The sequence below is a fragment of the Oryx dammah genome, unplaced genomic scaffold (assembly GCF_014754425.2).
Source record: "Oryx dammah isolate SB20612 unplaced genomic scaffold, SCBI_Odam_1.1 HiC_scaffold_20, whole genome shotgun sequence".
Taxonomy (NCBI): Eukaryota; Metazoa; Chordata; class Mammalia; order Artiodactyla; family Bovidae; genus Oryx; species Oryx dammah.
In genome coordinates, this window is record NW_024070204.1 from 31,656,220 (window position 1) to 31,676,473 (window position 20,254).

At 42.8% G+C, this 20,254-nt stretch overlaps 1 protein-coding gene across 1 annotated transcript in view; it reads right to left on the minus strand.

Annotated features, from left to right (window-relative positions):
* Window positions 1-13,286, minus strand: part of SLC45A2 (solute carrier family 45 member 2) — a 33,309-nt gene extending 20,023 nt beyond the window's left edge. The window contains exons 1-2 of the mRNA XM_040262293.1: window positions 12,270-13,286; window positions 10,252-10,428 (exon numbers count right to left, since the gene is read on the minus strand). Of these exons, the coding sequence (XP_040118227.1) occupies window positions 10,252-10,428; window positions 12,270-12,798 (706 nt within the window). The 5' untranslated portion in view covers window positions 12,799-13,286. The remainder of the gene's footprint in view (window positions 1-10,251; window positions 10,429-12,269) is intronic.
* Window positions 13,287-20,254: the final 6,968 nt, after the last annotated feature.

Here is a 20,254-nt window from a genome sequence, read left to right on the forward strand (position 1 = left end):
TTTTCTGCATTTCTTTTTCTTGGGGATGGTCTTGTTTCCTGTCTCCTGTACAATGTCACGAACCTCCATCCATAGTTCATCAGGCACTCTGTATTCAACAGCATCACATTAGGCATGAGGTTTTCAACATATGGATTCTGAGGGGGACACAAACATTCAATCTACAGCATGTGAAGTGAAGTGTAGTCGCTCTGTTGTGTCCGACTCTTTGTGACCCCATGGACTGTTCCCTACCAGATTCCTCCGTCCATGGGATTTTCCAGGCAAGAATACTGGAGTGGGTTGTCATTTCCTTCTCCAGGAGATCTTCCCAACACAGGGATTGAACCAAGGTCTCCCAAATTATAGGCAGACACTTTACCGTCTGAGCCACCCATCAGGGAAGTCTATAACATAATTTCTGATTTTAAAGATGGCAGTAGAACCCAAGGCTCTGCATTCCTCTCAAGCTCCCCAGTGACAATCCACCTCTGTTAGTCCAAATATCACTTTTTGAGCACTCAGGGGATAGAGCAATTTCTAAGCAACCTGCACCACCCTCATCTGATATTCTTGGGAATGAGACTTTGTTGTCACTGACCAACAAGCCACAACTGATAAAGCACAATGATGTACAATCCTGTAAAACTAAGGATAATTTGCAGACTTTAATAAGGTTTGTAACCATATTTTCAAAACCTGGTAGGACTATTACAGAGGAGCTACAGTTATATTACCTTGTAGAATGTTAATCAGATTTGTATCTAATATAGCATTTTTTTTCTTTTGCTAAATACACACACACATACACACACACACAATTTATCCTGAAAGAACTTGGGGAAACTGTTCTCTGTCTTCCCAATCAGTTCCTCCACTAATCAGTTAAGTAAAACATGCTACACGTATCTTACAAACTTTTCCAATCCTCTCTTCTCTCAGGCAAGGGGAACAAACAAAACAAGCAAAACTAATTCATTTGTCTCAGCACTACTGTGGGACACAGCTAAAACTTGTAACAGTACGCCTTGATGAATAATGGGGCCATGCTGAATGCTAAGTTGCTTTAGTAGTGTCCAACTCTTTGCAACCCTATGGACTTGTAGCCCACCATGCTCCTCTATCCATGGGATTCTCCAGGCAAGAATACTGAAGTGGGATACCATTTCTACTAGGCAGCATCTTAAAACTCTGGATGGAAACATTTATCTATTCACACCTTCAGATCTGATGAGGCCCAGCAGAGGGCTGTAGGAATTTACTGAATGCTTTCCTTTTAACATCTTCCACGTAAACTAAGAATTTTACCTTCAAAATAGTCTCCTAAACAAAGCCTAGTTACAAAGTTCCAACAAAGGCTAACATCAACTCCCATGTAAATCTTGTTTATATCAAGATTACATTTATCTCTACTGCCAACATCAGCCTTCCTGGGGCTCTTGGAGTCAGTCCCCAGGCTATTGGCTGGATGATAAGCTGGAACATCTCAAGGGCATCTGCCACCACATTAAATAACCAGCCTCTGCAAAAAGAAAGGTTGAGCTGGCTCTTGTCCTAGCCTGACAGAGCCAGGCTGTGATGTCAAACTCACAGCAGAGCCAACTCCCTGGAATGAATGGCTCAGCAGTGTATTTCATAACTAATGATATAGCTTAAACAATGGCTCCTCCTGGAAGAAGTCCAAGCATACGGAAATATGTATTATTTCTTTCTGTAGTCTACAGGTATATTAAGTAAAGGGCTTCCCTGGTGGCTCAGACGGTAAAGAATCTGCCTGCAATGTGGGAGGCCCAGGTTCAATCCCTGGTCAGGAAGATCCATGGAGAAGGGAATGGCAACCCATTCCAGTATTCTTGCCTAGACAATTCCACGGACAGAGAAGCCTGGCAGGCTACGATCAATCCACAGTGTCACAGAGAGTCGGATAGGACTGGGTGACTAACACAACATGTAATAGGTAAAATCGGAAACTGGGAGAGTTTCAGGACCAAGGAATCTAAAGAGAGTCTGTCAGTCAAACTCGGCACCTACCACACATCTGTAATTGTTTCCCTGCTTCAGCCACGTGACTAAACAACTTCAACAGCAATGGAGAAAGAGCTCAAGGGGAGAGAGTTATTGGTGTGCTGCCGGCTTCAGTGCCTCAGCAAGGGGACAGATGAAAGATCCTGCATTCCTGGAAGGTTCATGGAAGAGTCCTTCCGATTCTTTTCTATATGTTGAGAAAATAGCAATGAAGGTATCAGATTAGTTCCTACCTACACCAAACACACACACATACACACAAAATCCCAGAGAGTTAATATAAGTACCAGCTACTAGGGTGTGTGTGTGTGTGTGTGTGTGTGTGTGTATGAGAGATATTTTTTAAATCAGTAGAAATGGATGGGAACACCTACTCTCATCAAGAACTGTGCTGGGCACTGCAGACACAGCAATGAACCAGGCAGACATGACTTCCCTTCTAGAGACTGAGTATCCAAGGCCTGACATTTCTTGAGATTTGCGAGGCAACTCATCTCCTAAGAGATGTGAGAAAATATATTTAAAGTGCTGACCACGGCTTCCGTCCAACCACAACTGCCCTGGTATTTCCCTGGGCCCTTCCTTCATGTTCAAACTGAGCCAGGCTCATTGCTTTTGGGGAAGAACATGAAAGTAGAAAGCAGAGAAATAAGAACGTGTCTCCTTGCTTCTGAGTTTCGGATGCCCTTAGGCTCCAAAGGCACTGATGGTAGATTTGTTGTTGGCTAAAACCTTGGCTCTCTTAGCCCACCGGAGCTGAATAACAAATACGGAGACCAAGTATGGCGTAAATAGGGAGGTGGTTTTAATTCTCAGCCGGCAGAGAGGGAAAGACAATAGGCCCATGCCTCAAGAACATTGCTCCCTCTCCATGGGAGTCTAGGGGCTTAGTCAGGAGTCAGGGATGAGGAACAAAGGTGTTAGGATCTTTGCACTGTTTCAAAGACAGTCGGAGTCTGGTGTCAGTAACCCAGTAATTGGGTCTGGCAGTTTGGTGGCTCTGATATGTAACTACAAACGGAAGGGTGTTGTAAGGGTAAAACCTAGATGCAGGATGTACTTAGCATAAAGTCAAAGGTAAAATCGGTGTGAAATGTAGCTCCTGCAGAGTTAGGGGGCAGAAAAGCAATCTTAAATTATAGACATGCAGAGTTAGGAACAGTTAGGAATGTTCAGGCCTGCTCACTATTCTCTTTTATCTTCTTCATTGGACTTCCTGGTGGCTCAGACAGTAAAGCGTCGGCCTACAACGTGAGAGCCCCGGGTTTGACCCCTAGGTCGGGTAGAAACCCTGAAGAAGGAAATGGCAACCCACTCCAGTACTCTTGCCTGGAAAATCTCATGGATGGAGTCCATGGGGTTGCAAAGATTTGGACACGACTGAGCGACTTCACTTTCTCAGGAAAGGAAAAGAGGAAAAACTCATTCCTCTATTCTCCTTTTTACTGCAACAGATTCAGTAAAAAAAAAAAAAAAAAAAGATTTAAGAACAAGGCTTCCCAGGGCAGGCAAAGCATTCACGAAGGGTGACTTGGTGTGTCCCTAAAGCTGTAGTGGCTCTGCTCCTCGATCCTTGGACCTCGCTGGGATGGGAGGATGGGGGGTGGGGAGCAGAACCTCCCAGATGGCTTGGAGAACCCAGGAACAGAAGGGATCAACACTTTATTTCCTAGGAAGACCCCAGGGGGACATTCAGACTTCAAGGGAGCAAGGGCTCTGCAGTGGGTGGAGATAGATGAACCCTAGTGTCAAGCCCTGTTCTAGGTGCTTGATGTTTACAACTCACTCAACAGCCCTTTGAGGAAGTTACTACCGCTGCATCTGACTATTAGCAGTAGTTACATTCCAGAAAGCTTCCAAAAACCCTGAATTGGTGAATAGTAAACTCCTGCTCTGAGGGTTAAGTTCCTGTGAGCCTCAAGTCTTCACTTTCATCAGTGGAACAACACAGAACCTTGTTTTACATGCGTTTCTGTTTAAAGATATCTCATTGAATCGCCTGTGGCTAACGGCACTGTAACTCACACCGGAACAACACTTAGGACACATATTTTCTCCAGAAGTCACATCATAACATTCTTGCACTTATGTACCCAAAGCAGTGCTTTCAGCACATTTGGAGCCACTTTAAATACCGAAATAACCAAGAAAAAAGAAACAAAAATGGCACTAAATATATCACAAAAAGGACATCTGTTTACAGTGTAAGTATCAAAACAAGAAGGCAGAGTGTCACCTTGCTTAACCACAGCTGGGAGCAAGCACACTGGGTGAGTCACATTGGGTTTTTTCCCTCCTCCACTCTGCAGATGCTTTCAAATGTTGGAGAATGAGCTACAAGTATTGATTTTGGTGGTACCAGTAAGTTTTAGTAAGCAGATGACTTCACAAATATGGAATCCCTGAATAACAAGGCTCAACCAAATTTCCACCTCTCTTTTAGAGACAAGGAAACTAGAGCATGGAGAGTTTGCAGCTCACAGAGCCCACCTCACATCCTCAGGCCTTGGAAGAGCAGGATGCCACGAGGGTGGTGGGGAACTGAGAATCCTGGGGGTTCTGAAGGGGTCCTTGTGGACAAGGATGAGCGAGAATGCGACTGTGACCAGTTCAGCCTCACAACTGGGAAACGCGGGACCCAGGACAGCCCAGTAAATGCCAGTGAGAACACATGATACTGAAACCCAGATCCTTGCTGCCTGAAACTTTTTCACTCTAAGCTCCCAGTTTTTAGATGCAAGACTCAGGGAAAAGTGTAGGAGAGTATTCTGAAGGGACTGACACTAAGTTTTCACCATCCTGGGCCAATGGGGCTCAACACAGACACAATTAAATTACATTTGGGTTGGGGTGGTGGTTTAGTCGCTAAGTTGTACCTGACTCTTTGCAAGCCCATGAACTGATGCCTGCCAGGCTCCACTGTCCATGGGATTTTCCAGGCAAGAATACTGGAGTGGGTTGCCATTTCCTTCTCCAGGGGATCTTCCCTACCCAGGGATCAAACCCGGGTCTCCTGCATTGCAGGCAGATTCTTTACCAACTGAGCTATGAGGGTAGCCCTTGGGTTGGGGATTCACTTGCATTTCAGACATAAAGATTGATTCAATATCTTCCACTAGCTGTGTTCCCAGGTGGTGGTAGTGGTAAAGAACATGCCTGCCTAAGCTGGAGACATAAGAGACCCAGGTTCGATCTGTGGGTTGGGAAGATGCCCTGGAGAAGTGCATGGCAACCCTCTCCAGTACTCTTGCCTGGAAAACCCTATGGACAGAGGAGCCTGGTGGGCTATGGTCCATAGGGCCAAAAAGAGTTGGACATGACTGAAGTGACTTAGCACACACATCCAGCTGTGTGACCTTGAGTTAGTCACTTACCTCTCAGCAACACAGCTTCCTCACAGATAAAAGGAGGATGTTAAAATAGAATATTTGTCTCATCAATATTTCTTCAGCATATTTCCAGAACTATTCTAAGCACTAGTGATTTTGGAACAAACAGGAAATATTCCTGTCTTCAGATAGCTTATATGTTAGCTCTAGAGTCAGACAATAAACAATAAACAAATGAATAAATAATATATTATCAAGTAATCATGAATCACTGAGGAGGGCCTATGTGACCAGAGATTGTAACAAAGAGAGGAAGCAAACCAAGCCAGCCAGTTGGTATCTGGGGAAGAGATTTCTGGTAGACAATTCCCTCGTAGCTCAGATGGTGAAGAATTAACCTGCACTGCAGGAAACCCAGGTTCCATCCCTGGGTTATGAAGATCCCCTGAAGAAGGGAATGGTAACCCACTCCAGTATTCTTGCCAGGAGAATCCCATGGACAGAGGAGCCTGGTGGGCTATGGTCCATGAGGTTGCAAAGAGGCAGACACAGATGAGTGATTAAGCACATACACAAGTATTCAGTAAATGAAAAAATGTCCTCGGGGGCTCCCATCTCTAACCTGTCTTTGAGATTCCTTGAGAGGTAGGTGCTGAATTGGGATAAGAAATGGCAGTTTGTAGACCTTATCTGTTTCGCCCGAAGTTATTCATGTCACCCTCAAAGCTGAAATTCCTGTACCCTGGTTTCTGCACTGGCCACATCCTTTCCTGCCTGAGTGAGGAGACATGAAAGTTCACTGAGGGCAGAAGCTTCAAAGGAACCTCAGCTAATGAAAGAAATCCACTCATGCAGCAATGAGTCCTGAAGGAGGAGTTAAAATCGACTCTACCGTGAAACACAGCCTTTTCCCACTTATGTACATTTGGTCAAAGGGACTCGTATCTAAACTACATTTTTAGGGTTCTTTTTTTAGCTCTTAATTATTTCTAGTCTGAGTATTTGTTTCACAAGCAATTTTTATGCAAACTTTGAAGTATTAAAGAAACAGAAAAGTCAAAAGAAGCTAAGCCTAACACGTTACCCATTCTTCTTCCAAAGATGCGCATGGGGCAAGTTCCTTACCAAGTCATTACAAACAAACACAAGTTTTGCAAACCTGGTGGGAATGGAGAATATATAGTAAATATATGTATTTGGTGCTGAATCCTATTAAAGGGTTCCTTGCTCAGGAAACATTGCTTGGGACCATTTGCCAGAATGGTGGCAGTGGTAGGTGATTCAGTTGCTAAGTTGCATCCAATTCTTGCAACCCCATGGACTGTAGCCTGCCAGGCTCTTCTGTCCATGGGATTCTCCAGGCAAGAACACTAGAGTTAGTTGCCATTTTTCTCTCCAGGGGATCCTCTCAACCCAGGGATCAAACCTAGGTCTCCAGCATTGCAGGTAGATTCTTTACTGACTGAGCTATGAGGGAAGCCCCAATATATTGCCAGGATATTAATAACTAACACAGTGGATAGATTCACAACCCTGTGAAGAAACAAAAGTTCAGAAATACTAGGGACTGGGCAGGAGGAGGAGCCAGGATTTGAACTGGGACAACCTTTACTGATCATCAGCCCTCATCCCAGCCTCCTTGGGTGGAACAGAGACCACTGTTCAGGAGAGCAAGGCCTTGGGTTAATTTATTAATAGCAACAGATGCTCAGTTACAAGCATTCTGACTCAAGGAAGGAATTTCCTTTCTTTCTGGTGAGTGAGGGTTCCACAGTCCCAGGCTCACCCAGAGGTAAAGGCAAGAGGTGAAGGGATGAGGCTGTGCTGTGCCTAGTCACTCAGTCGTGTCTGACTCTTTGTGACCCCATGGGCTGTAGCCTGCCAGCCTCCTCTGTCCATGGGAATTCTCTAGGCAAGAATACTGGAGTGGGCTACCATGCTCTCTGCCAGGGGATCTTCCCAACACAGGGATCGAACCCAAGTATTCCCCATTGCAGGCAGATTCTTTACTGTCTAAGCTACCAGGGAAGCCCAAGAATACTGGAGTGGGTAGCCTATGCCTTCCCCAGCGGATCTTCCTGATCCAGGAAGTGAGCCAGGGTCTCTTGCATTGCAGACGGATTCTTTACCAACTGAGCTACCAGGGAATCCAGAAGGGATGAGATGGATCCATTAAACCCAGCATGGCTATCCCATACACCACGGGTGGAGGGCAGGTAGAGTTACCTTTAAATTAAGACAGAAGAAGTTGGAGGTCTAAAATTCCCAGAAGCCAGTAGAGTCTTTTCTTTAAAAAAAAAAAAATCAGAAACATGCTGGAGAACATTTTCACAGTGAACCCTCTGACACTTATTTGAAAACATTTGGAATTGCTGGGCCTAGATTTAAATATAACACTTTCCCCTTTGGGCTGCCTCCTCCCCTGGAGTGTGCAACATGCATCTGCATTATATTAACATATTAATCAGACCACAGCCATAGAAGTACAGGGATACTTCCTTGATGGCAGCAACTTTCTCCTGGCACCAGCAAGGGAACTCCTTAGCAGATAACAGTCCTCTCTCAATCCTTTAAGCGGTCACGATGACCCACTACTAGCCTTGTATGTACAGACCTGGACTACATAAACTGTCAGCACGTCATTAGATGTATAACACTTTGTCTCATATTTAACTGTGTTTTGACCTCTGATGGGAGGAATAGTTTTGGGAGCTCTCTGAGAGACTGTTTCCCAATTTATAATCTTTAGATTGACTTGAATAAAATTCTCTCTTTCTTAAACTGACTACTGATTAATTAATTATTTTTTTTTTTGTCAACAGGAGCCACTGCGGATCATTGAACATGAAAGTGTCCCGGTCAGAGCTGTCTTTTAGGAATGTGACCCTGGAAGCCGTGTGTTAGCACAATTGGAATAGGAAAAAATTAGAGACTGGAAAATCAGTTAAAGGGTAAGTATGAAAGCTCAGACAAGATACAGTGAAAGCCTGAAATGAGGTCACATGAAAATTACACATGAATTATATGCTTGCTGAAACCACAATACACTAGTATCAAAAGATAACCTCAAGACATTTTATCAAACTCAACAGAAATACTACCATGTATTAACGCTGGAAAAGTTCCCAAAATACAGAGCTCAGTCTTTTAATATCAGAAGCAGCAAAACAAAGGTTGTTAGGCCAAGACTAACACTGATATAAGCTGGGAAGAAGTGACCACATTGCCCAAAGTACTTAGAGCAACAAAACTCTCAACGTGTCAGGTTCAAAAGCCAAAAAGCCTCCCACAATATCATAATTAATTTCAGCAGATTCTGATACAGCAGTAGGAATTATGGGATTTAAGTTAGGAGAATGCAGTTAGAATCTCTATTCTGAGACTTTCCAGCTGGCAGACAGTGTTCAGGAGTCCCAGACAGATGGGCTGGTCTCCCGCTCCTGCAGGCCCCTCTCTGCCGGGCAGCCCCATTCTTCCCAGCGTTCACCATTCAAATATCTGCACAAACAACAAATTGTTGACCAAATGGCCTCTGTGGGAAGGCCTGCTTTTGGCTATGGGGATATAATCTGAACAAAATTCAAGATTCTGTTTCTTGTGGGACATACTTGAACATGGGAGGAGACAAAACATAAAATAAAAATACCTCGGCTGGGCCTTGGAGAAAATCAAATAAAGTCCTCACATCTAGACCTAACAATGCTCCCAGGACAGGATCATGCTGTTGTCTTGTGGATGACACCCCAATCCTAGAACAGTCCCAACTGGAAGGACGGCAAGGAGATCAAACCAGTCAGTCCTGAAGGAAATCAATCCTGAATGTTCATTGGAAGGACTGATGCCAATACTTTGGCCATCTGATGTGAAGAGCAGTCTCATTGGAAAAGACCCTGATGCTGGGAAAGACTGAGGGCAGGAGGAGAAGGGGACGACAGAGGATGAGATGGCTGGATGGCATCACTGACGCGATGGACATCAGTTTCAGCAAGCTCCAGGAAACAGTGAAGGACAGGGAAGCCTGACATGCTATAGCCTATGGGGTTGAAAAGAGTTGGACATGACTGAGTGACTGAACAACAACAAATGGAGCTCTAGAAATCCATGTTGAACATTAGTAGCATTGCTCTACATGAAGGGCCCAACAGCTACCAAAGAAGGACAGCAATGGCCCCAAGAAGTGTCCTCCTGGCATGGCATTTTCCAAAACAGGAAGTTGAGGATTTGCTAACTCTTTCTATAACTAAGAAATCTCTGGGACTTTCCTGGTGGCCCAATGGCTAAGACTTTTGAGTTCCCAATGCAGGAGGCCTGGGGTTCGATCCAGTTAGGAAACTAGATTCCACATGTTGCAACTAAAGACCCTGCTTCTTGCAACTAAGACCCAGTGCAGCCAAATTAAAAAAAAAGAAGAAGAAGAAGACGTCTCTAAGACTTGGGGCTTTTAATTTGCTTGGTTTTTTCCTATTTCTGTTTTTAAATGTCGTTCATGTGATTCTTGGGACACTTGCCACAGAATCATCTGGGATAGTCATTAAAAACGCAAATTTCTAGGCCCCACCCCAAACCTGCTGAATTAAAATAACAGGAAGAGGGCCCAAGAAGCTGCAAGCTTCTAAATAATGCTGATGCTACACATTACTGACTAAAAAACAAAATATGAAGTCTACAAGGCCTCTTTTCATTTGTAAATGTCTCCACACATGGCTCTTCAGAGAGCTCTCCTACAAACTTCCTTTGCAGAAACTCCACAGCCTGGTCACAAGAGGAATGCCCTGGAAGGCACAGCCCGCGTGATGGGAGCGATGCATCAACAGATCCATTCATTCAAAAAATCTGAGTGCTGAGACACTGGATGGCTTCAGTGGAAGGGCTTCCCTGCCCGGAGAGCTGAAGGATAGACTTTCTGGATATTCCCTACCTGTGAAGAGGGCATGGTAGTGGAGGCCCCTCTCCTTATCTCGATGAGTGCAGACATCAAACAAGTAGGCTTTGATGGGCCCATCAATGAAGTCAGCAGCAAAATCAAAGAGAACCACACCTATCATGGTGACACTTATGGCCCAAATCTGCTTCCTCCTTGGGTCAGCAATCAAAGCTAAAAGAGAAACAACCGTTGGTCTCCTAAATCCTGGTTTAGAACGAGCCACATTTTTATTTCCACCCAAACTTCCTGTCATCATATTACCTCCCTATCCTTTCGCTGTGTTTGCTCTTCCAAATAAAAAATGGCTTCATTATTTTTTCAAGTTTTAAAAATCATGCAGTGAATGTCCAGAAAAGACAGCTCTCTGGAGACAGAAAGTAGATTGAGCAGTTACCTAGGACTGTGGGGGAGAAGGAAATGGGTAGTGTCTGCTAATGGCTACCAGGTTTCTGCTGGGGGGCGGAGAGGAAACGTGTAATTAGAGAGTGGTGGTGGTTATACAACTTTGAGAATATACTGAAAAGCACTGAGCTGTTCACTTTTAGATGGTGACTTTTATGGTATGTGAATCATCTCTCTTTTAAATAAACCGGTTTAAAAAATTATATGTACTGACTGTCAAGCACTCCAACCATATAGGAAAGCTGGGGAAATACTTCAAGATCCCAGGCCCAAGAGATGGTCATCCTTCAGACATCCCTTTATGCACAAAAATAGAGAGAGGTGTGCATCTGTGCCCTCACGCAGTGCTTCTCAGACTTTAGCTCCTTAACCATTACCGGGATGACCTGTTAAAACAGATTGTTAAGCCTCACCTACCATGAGTCTCCTATGATTCCTCAATAGGTGGAAGGTAGGGCCTGGGAATTTTCATCTCTATCAGCCTGCAGTGAGGCTGATGCCACAGGCTGGAGGGCTTGGCTTGGAGGAGCACTGACTAATGGGACCAGGTTGTAAGTGAGCATCCTTAACCAACTCTCTTAGTATCTTTGCCTTTCAGTGGATGAAGAGCAATGTCACAGTTTTAACACCTAAATGATATTCATCCTATGACAATACCACTGTTCATTCACCCCCTCATAACTACTTCTCGTGCTTTCAGTTTATTTTTTAAACTTAAGAAAATGTGTAATATATGCACCTGATTTTAAAAATTCAGTACAAAAAATAAGTGAAAAACAAGCTTAACTTCCCCCTCTCACTCCCAGGCCTTTAGGACCCTTCCTTAGAGGCAAAATTTCTTTTCAGGTATTTTTTTTTTAATAAATTCTTCCAGAAATATACTACCTTTATAGATTTATACCCACTTTTAAATATATAGAGATGATAACTGATTATTACGGCTCATTATCATCCATTCTGCTAGCCTGGGAGTTAATGGTCAGAAAATGTGTGCTATTTTTAAGTTTAACAATTCTTTTTTTCAACACAGTATATACTACCACCAATTACTGATTAATTGGCGGCTGTTTAATGGCTAGAAAAAGTGCCCTCCATCAGGTCTATGTCCATGATTTGCAATGAAAAAATGTCCCCATGAGCTGCCAGGTCGATGCCCTATACCTGTTACAAGACTCCATATAAAGCTGTGAACGTCATTAACTCTTCTTTGGACACACAGGTACATTTATTGGAAAAATTTATGGAGCCATTAGGCAGCTGGTTAATTTGAAAAAGTCCTAAATAAGGTATGGTGGGCACACACATAAAACCCCATAGTTGATAAACATGTAACAATACATAATATAATAAAATAGGTAAAAATATAATCCCATTTTTAAGTTCTCACAACAATTAAAAAATAATGTAACTGAAGTTTCTAAAAGTAAAGGCACCTAACTACAGAATCTGGGGCACACAAAGGTGGAAATTCCATGTAACTTAGGATAGGGAATCAGTTTTAACCATTTTTTGACTGTCACAGAAAGAACTTCGCCTTCTCCTTGTCCTGAGTTGCAAATAGGACCTTCTCCCACCCAGCCTACCTAGCCTATCAGGAGCAGTCCACTGACCTGATATGATCGCGTCCCCATTGAGGTACATGGCCATGCCCAGGAGCATCAGGAGGCACAGCGTGAGGATGTAGGGTCTCCGGCGGCCCAACCGGGCCCGGCAGTGGTCGCTGGCCGATCCCACCACGGGCTGCAGCAGGAACCCCAAGATGGGACTCAGGAGCCACACCATGCTGTACAGGCTCTTGGGCAGGCCCACGCTGAGCAGCACTGGAGTCACGTAGGCCGCCTCCACCGCATAGCAGAACTCCCGGCCGAACATGGCCATGCTGTGCATAACCAGTTTCCCGGTGGGTCTTTTGGGCAGCTCCGCAGAGCCGAAGAGGCCCTCCTCATCAAGGGATTTATAGGTGCATAGGGCAGACTGCTCACTCTTGTCTCCCATGGCCACTGGGCGAGGAACTTGCCGGCAAGCCCACCACCTTCTCCGTGGCCCTGGGGTTCGCGCTCCCAGGTGGATTTGACATGGAGCCTGGCTGCACGGCCCGCAGAGACGGTCAGGCTGGGGGCGGGGCTCAAATTCTTTCATGCCTCTAAGATCACAAGTTATGATGAGAAGGAAGGGGGAGGGGCCAGGAAAGCATGATGGAGATTAGCCAGCTGGGAGCCCCCTGGCTCCTTTGACTGTGTTTCTAAAGGCATCTTCCTTTGTACTGTTCTCTCTCTGACTCTGCCTCTCTCTCTCACACACACACATTTACACACAATCACACATAGCTTTGAGACAATAAAGCCCTATAATGTAGACGTTAAGTATGAAGGGGGTTAATATTTTTTCTAAACTTTTTCTGGATATAAGTTATTCTGTCCTTCCTTGGACACAGGTTTTCTACTTACACACACATCGGGTCAATTAACTAGACTTAAAACAGTGAGAGGCTGCCCCTTCTAAATTACTAACTCTCCCACAGCACTGCAATATTTTTCTTCTATACTTGACATAGCTCTGTTTATTCTCCTCCTGCTTTTTTTAAAATTTATTTTTTTATTGAGGATAATTGCTTTACGGAATTGTTGTTTTCTGTCAAACCTCAACACGAATCAGCCATAAGTATACATATATCCCCTCCCTTTTGAACCTCCCTCCCATCTTCCTCTGCATCCCATCCCTCTAGGTTGATACAGAGCCCCTATTTGAGTTTCCAGAGCCATTCGGCAAATTCCTGTCGGCTATCTGTTTTACATATGGCAATGTAAGTTTCCATGTGTTTTCATAAGTGTATTCTCTATGTCTGTTTCTCCTTTCAGTTCAGTTCAGTTGCTCAGTCATGTCCGACTCTTTGTGACGCCATGAACCGCAGCACACCAGGCCTCCCTGTCCATCACCAACTCCCAGAGTTCACCCAAACCCATGTCCGTCGAGTCGGTGATGCCATCCAACCATCTCATCCTCTGTCATCCCCTTCTCCTCCTGCCCTCAACCTTTCCCAGCATCAGGGTCTTTTCAAATGAGTCAGCTCTTCGCACCAGGTGGCCAAAGTATTGGAGTTTCAGCTTCAACATCAGTCCTTCCAATGAACACTCAGGACTGATCTCCTTTAGAATGGACTGGTTGGATCTCCTTGCAGTCCAAGGGACTCTCAAGAGTCTTCTCTAACACCACATTTCAAAAGCATCAATTCTTTGGCACTCAGCTTTCTTTATAGTCCAACTCTCACATCCATACATGACCACTGGAAAAACCATAGCCTTGACTAGACGGACCTTTGTTGGCAAGATAATGTCTGTGCTTTTTAATATGCTGTCTAGGTTGGTCATAACTTTCCTTCCAAGGAGTAAGCGTCTTTTAATTTCATGGCTGCAATCACCATCTGCAGTGATTTTGGAGCCCAGAAAAATAAAGTCAGCCACTGTTTCCCCATCTATTTGCCATGTTGCTTCCCTGTAAATAAATTATTCAGAACCATGTTTCTAGATTCTGTATATGTGCGTTAGAATATGATATTTATTTTTCTCTTTCTGACTCACTTCACTCTGTATAATAGGTTCTAGGTTCATCCACCTCATCAGAACTGACTCAAATGTGTTCTTTTTTACGGCTGAGTAATATTCCATTATGTATATGTACCACAACTTCTTTATCCATTCATCTGTCGTTTCCTTCTGTTTTAGTCTTTGATCCTCTAATGAGCAGTGATCAGGTCTGTTCTGCTCATTACGGCATCTAGCATGATACCTGGCACCTAAAGGTCCTCAGTAAATGTTTGCCAAAGGAAGTATAAAGTATGTGTGCTATACTCTGCAGTGCTGGTCAACTGCCTGTTTGCTCAGATCCATTCCTTCCCCCTCATCTTATGCTCCATACCTAAGGGACTACATTTCCCAGGTTCCCTTGCTCTCTGGCTTCCAGGTAGATTTGTCCAGTGGGAGGAACTGGTGGGAAGACTGGAGGCAGGAGAAAGGAAGATATCAGGATACTTCCTCCCCCTCTTTCTGTATCCTGAGACATCTCTAGCAATGGCTGCATTTCCACTGTGGGTCCAGCTGCCAACCTTAGCTTCTGGGTCCCCATAACACTACCTTTCCCATCGATCCTGCACCTCTGGGAGTGTTCCTAGATTCCTGTGGTTGCTTGTATCTGAGTTGCCTCACTGTTCCCTTGGCTTCTCATCTCTTTTATCACCAATGTAATAATTGGTGATATTAATTTCCTGTTTTAAAGACTTCTAGTGGTTTGCATCGAAGAAGGCAATGGCACCCCACTCCAGTACTCTTGCCTGGAAAATCCCATGGACGGAGGAGCCTGGAGGGCTGCAGTTCATGGAGTCGCTAAGAGTCAAACACGACTGAATGACTTCACTTTCAATTTTCACTTTCATGCACTGGAGAAGGAAATGGCAACCCACTCCAGTGTTCTTGCCTGGAGAATCCCAGGGACGGGGGAGCCTGGTGGGCTGCCGTCTATGGGGTCGCACAGAGTCAGACACGACTGAAGTGACTTAGTAGCAGCAGCTGCGGTGGTTTGTATTTTCCTTGTTGGACACTGAATTCAAATGAAAGTCTGAGTGGCAAGGGAAACATGATCTCATAGGAAAGACAGTAAAAATAGTTTAAGAACAAGACTTGGAGTCAAAATATTAAAGTTTAAATGCTGGTTCTGCCTGTTTCTTCCTGTATTACCCTGAGTAAATCACTTAAACTGGTATTTCTCAAACTGTGTGCCAAGGTAACCCAGGGAGCCACAATGAACTCAAAGGGGTATCTCAGGAGATTTAAAATTTTTAAGACAGTAAAACAGTGAAACTCAACATCTTTCAGATTAACACATGAAGTAAGAGTGAAGCAGTTCATACTTCCAACATTAGACTGCACTACAATCCTTTCACTGACTTTAGATTATTGTAAGGCTGGGTTTTCCACAGACATAAGAAGCATTATGAATATCAATGTGGAACAGAAAACGAAGATACTGACATCCAATCTGATTCCAAGGCATGAGAAGCTGCACAGTGTACAAGAGGCACTTATGACCCATTAGTGATTAAAAATGATATAAGGAAGAAGATCAAGATGATGGGGTAGGAGGATGTGGAGCTTAACTCCCTCCACAAACACAACAGAAACACAATCTACTAAAACTGAGTCAAGAAGAAACAGGTAATGTGAACAGACTGATCACTAGAAGTGAAATGGAACCTATACTTTAAAAAAAAAAACAAAAAATTTCTTGCAAACAAAAGTCCAAGACTGGACGGCTTCACTGGGAAATTCTACCAAACATACAAATAAGAACTTACACCTATCCTTCTCAAACTACTCCCAAATATTAAAAAGGAGGAAACATTTCCAAAGTCATTCTATGAAGCCGCCATCACCCTGATACCAAAATCAGACAAAAAATATTACCAATAAAGAAAATTACAGGACAATATCTTTAATGAAAAGCAAAAATCCGCAACAAAATATTGGCAAATTGCATCCAAAAATACATTAAAAGGATCATATACTATGATCAAGTGGTATTTATTCCAGGGTCACAAGGATGGTTCAGTTCAATTCAGTTGCTCAGTCGTGTCCGACTCTTTGTGACCCCATGAATTGCAGCACGCCAGGCCTCCCTGTCCATCACCAACTCTGGAGTTCACTCAAACTCATGTCCACTGAGTCGGTGATGCCATCCAGCCATCTCATTCTCTTTCGGCCCCTTCTCCTCCTGCCCCGAATCCCTCCCAGCATCAGAGTCTTTTCTAATGAGTCAAATCTTCGCATGAGGTGGCCAAATTAAACAAGCACAAATCAATGGGAAGCACTACGTTAACAAAAAAGAAAAAAACAAAAACCACATGATCATTTCAATAGACACAGAAAAAGAATTTGACAAAATTCAACATCCATTCATGACAAAGCCTCTCATCAAAATGAGTATAGAAGGAACATATCTCAACATAATAAAAACACTTACCACAAACCCACAGCCAACATAATACTCAACAGTGAAAAACTAAAGCTTTCCTGCTAAATCCATAAATAAAACAAGGATGCCCACTCTTACCACTTCCATTCAACATAGCATTGGAAGTCCTAGCCATAACAATCAAACAAGAAAATGAAATCAAAGGTATTAAATTTGGAAGGGAAGAGTAAAATTGTCATTATTTGGATATGACATGATACCCTGTACAGAGAACCCTAAAGATTTTACACAAAAACTATTAGAACAAATGAATTCAGCAAGGTAGCAGGATACATGATTAACACAGAACTTTGTTGCATTTCTTTATGCTAACAATGAACTATCAGAAAGAGAAAGTGAAAGTGAAGTTGCTCAGTCATTGTCCGACTCTTTGCGACCCCATGGACTGTAGCCCACCAGGCTCCTCTGTCCATGGAATTCTCCAGGCAAGAATACTGAAATGGGTTGCCATTTCCTTCTCCAGGGGATCTTCCGGACCCAGGGATCAAACCTGGGTCTCCCGCATCATAGACAGACGCTTTTACCATCTGAGCCACCAGGGAATGCAAAGAGAAAGAGAAAGTTCTCAGAAAGTTTTCTCCGAAAGTTAAAAAATCATTTTGTTTAAAATTACATTTAGAAAGATGGTAATGATAACCCTGTATGTGAGATAGCAAAAGAGACACAGATGTATAGAACAGTCTTTTGGACTCTGTGGGAGAGGGAGAGGGTGGGATGATTTGGGAGAATGGCACAGAAACATGTATAATATCATATAAGAAATGAATCGCCAGACTAGGTTCGATACAGGATACAGGATGTTGGGGCTGGTGCACTGGGATGACCCAGAGAGATGGTATGGGGAGGGAGGTGGGAGGGGGGTTCAGGATTGAGAATACGTGTACACCCATGGCGGATTCATGTTGATGTATGGCAAAACCAATACAATATTGTAAAGTTAAAAAAAAAAAAAAAAACAAAACCTGGGAATAAACTTAACCAGGGAGGTGAAAGATCTATATGCTGTAAACTATAAAACATTGATAAAGGAAATTGAAGATGATTCACAGAAATGGAAAAGACCATGCTCTTGGACTGGAGGAACTAATATTGTTAAAATGGCCATTCTACCCAAAGCAATCTACACATTTAATGTGATCCCTATCAGAACACCCAAGACATTTTTCACAGAACTAGAAAAATGTAACTCTAAAGTTTTTATGGAACCGTGGAAGACCCAGAATTGCTAAAGCAATCCTGAGGAAAAAGAATAAAGCTGAAGGCATAACCCTTCCAGGCTTCAGACAATACCACAAAGCTATAGTAATCAAAATATCATGCTATTGGCACAAAAATGGACATGTAGATGGAACAGAACACAGAGCCCAGAAATAAACCCACACACCTATAGTCTATTAGACAAAGGAGGCAAAAATACACAATAGAGAAAAGACAGTCTCTTCAACAAGTGGTGTTAGTAAACCTGGATAGCTATGTGGGTAAATCAATGAAATTAGAACAGTCCCTCACACCAAATACAAAAATAAACTCGAAATGGTTTAAAGACCTAAATATGACACCATAAAACTCCTAGAAGAGAATATAGATAAAACATTCTCAGACATAAATCATTTCTTTCTTAGATATTTTCTTAGATCAGTCTCCCAAGGCAATAGAAATAAAAGCAGAAATAAACAAATGGGACCTAATCAAACTTATAAGCTTGTGCACAGCAAAGGAAACCAGTAACAAAATGAAAAGCCAACCTATGGTATGAGAGAAAATATTTGCAAATGATGCAGCCAACAAGGGCTTAATTTCCAAAATATACAAGCAACTCATACAGCTCAACATCTCAAAACAAACAACTCAAATAAAAAAATAGGCAGAGGATCTAATAGATATCTATCCAAAGACATACAGATAGCAAACAGGTATATGAAAAGATGCTGAATATCACTAATTATTAGTGAGATGGAAATTAAAACCACAATGCGGTATCATTGACACTGGTCAGAATGGTCAGTCTGCAAATAATAAATGCTGGAGACAGTGTGGAACCATCCTGTTGATGGCAGTGTGTATTGGTGTGGTCACCAAGGTCGGGGGGAGGTATGGCAGGTCCTTAAAAAACTAAGAATAGAGCTACCATGTGAACCAGTAATCTCATTTCTGAGGACATAGGCAGAAAAGACAAAAACTGTAATTTGAAAAGATGCATGCACCTCAATGTTCATAGCATCACTATTTACAATAGCCAAAACATGGAAACAACCTAACTGCCCATCAACAGACAATTAGATTAAGAAGATGTGGTATATATGTACACAATAGAATACAACAGAATACTACTCAGCAATAAAAAAGCATGAAATACTGTCATTTGCAGCAATATGGATGGACCTAGAGAATATGATCCTTAATGTCAGAGAAAAAGAATATTATATAGTTTCACTAATATGTGGAATCTAAACAATAATACAAATGAACCTATATACAAAACAGAAACATACTCATAGAAAACAAACTTATGGTTAACAAAAGAGAAACGTGATAAAGGGGTAGAGAAAGGATAAACTAGGAGCATGGGATTAACAGATACAAACTACTATATGTAAATAAGTAAACAAAGATTTACAATCCTTGCATAGCACAGGGAACTATATTCAATATCTTGTAATAACTTATAAAGGAAAACAGTCTGAGAAGTATATATACATAAATGAATCACATTGCTGTATTCAAAAATACAATGTTGTAAATCAACTATAATTTTTTTAAAAACCATGAAAAAATTAAAACTTTTAAAAAAGAATGAAAAATAAATGTCTTCTTTCAAGAGTGTACACTATATTTTTCAATCAGCTAATAAGCTGTTAGGACAAAAATACTTAAGTTGTTGCTGCTGCTGCTGCTAAGTCACTTCAGTCGTGACCCACCGGTCTCTCCCGTCCCTGGGATTCTCCAGGCAAGAACACTGGAGTGGGTTGCCATTTCCTTCTCCAATGCATGAAAGTGAAAAGTGAAAGTGAAGTCGCTCAGTCATGTCTGACTTTGCTACCCCATGGACTGCAGCCTACCAGGCTCCACCATCCACAGGATTTTCCAGGCAAGAGGACTGGAGTGGGGTGCCATTGCCTTGTTGGGACCTAATTATTTACAAATGGAATGATTATGTATTTCTTTTGGCTTAGGGGCACCATGAAAAAAATCAAGACACTAAGGGACGTGTGAACTAAGGTTTAGGACCATCTGAGCCTTGTGTCCACATCTATAAAGTGTAGAAACCTACGCTGTCTACCTCTTGTGATTGGCAAAGAGCAATTGAGATACTGTATGTCAGAGATGTTAACATAAATTCTCCACTCCTTCATCCTGATGGAATCTGGACCAGCTTCCAGAATCCACCCCTCCCTCAAACACCCACATGCTTCCAGGAAGTTGAGTCCAGGGCAGCTCCAAGAGCAAGTTGGTTTTATCTAAGGATAATCCTACCTTCTCCACCAAAGACCAGTATAGGGATGGCTTGTGACTTAACTTGACCCAAGGAGACATGCTTGCTCCTTGGAAGAAAAGCTATGACCAACCTAGA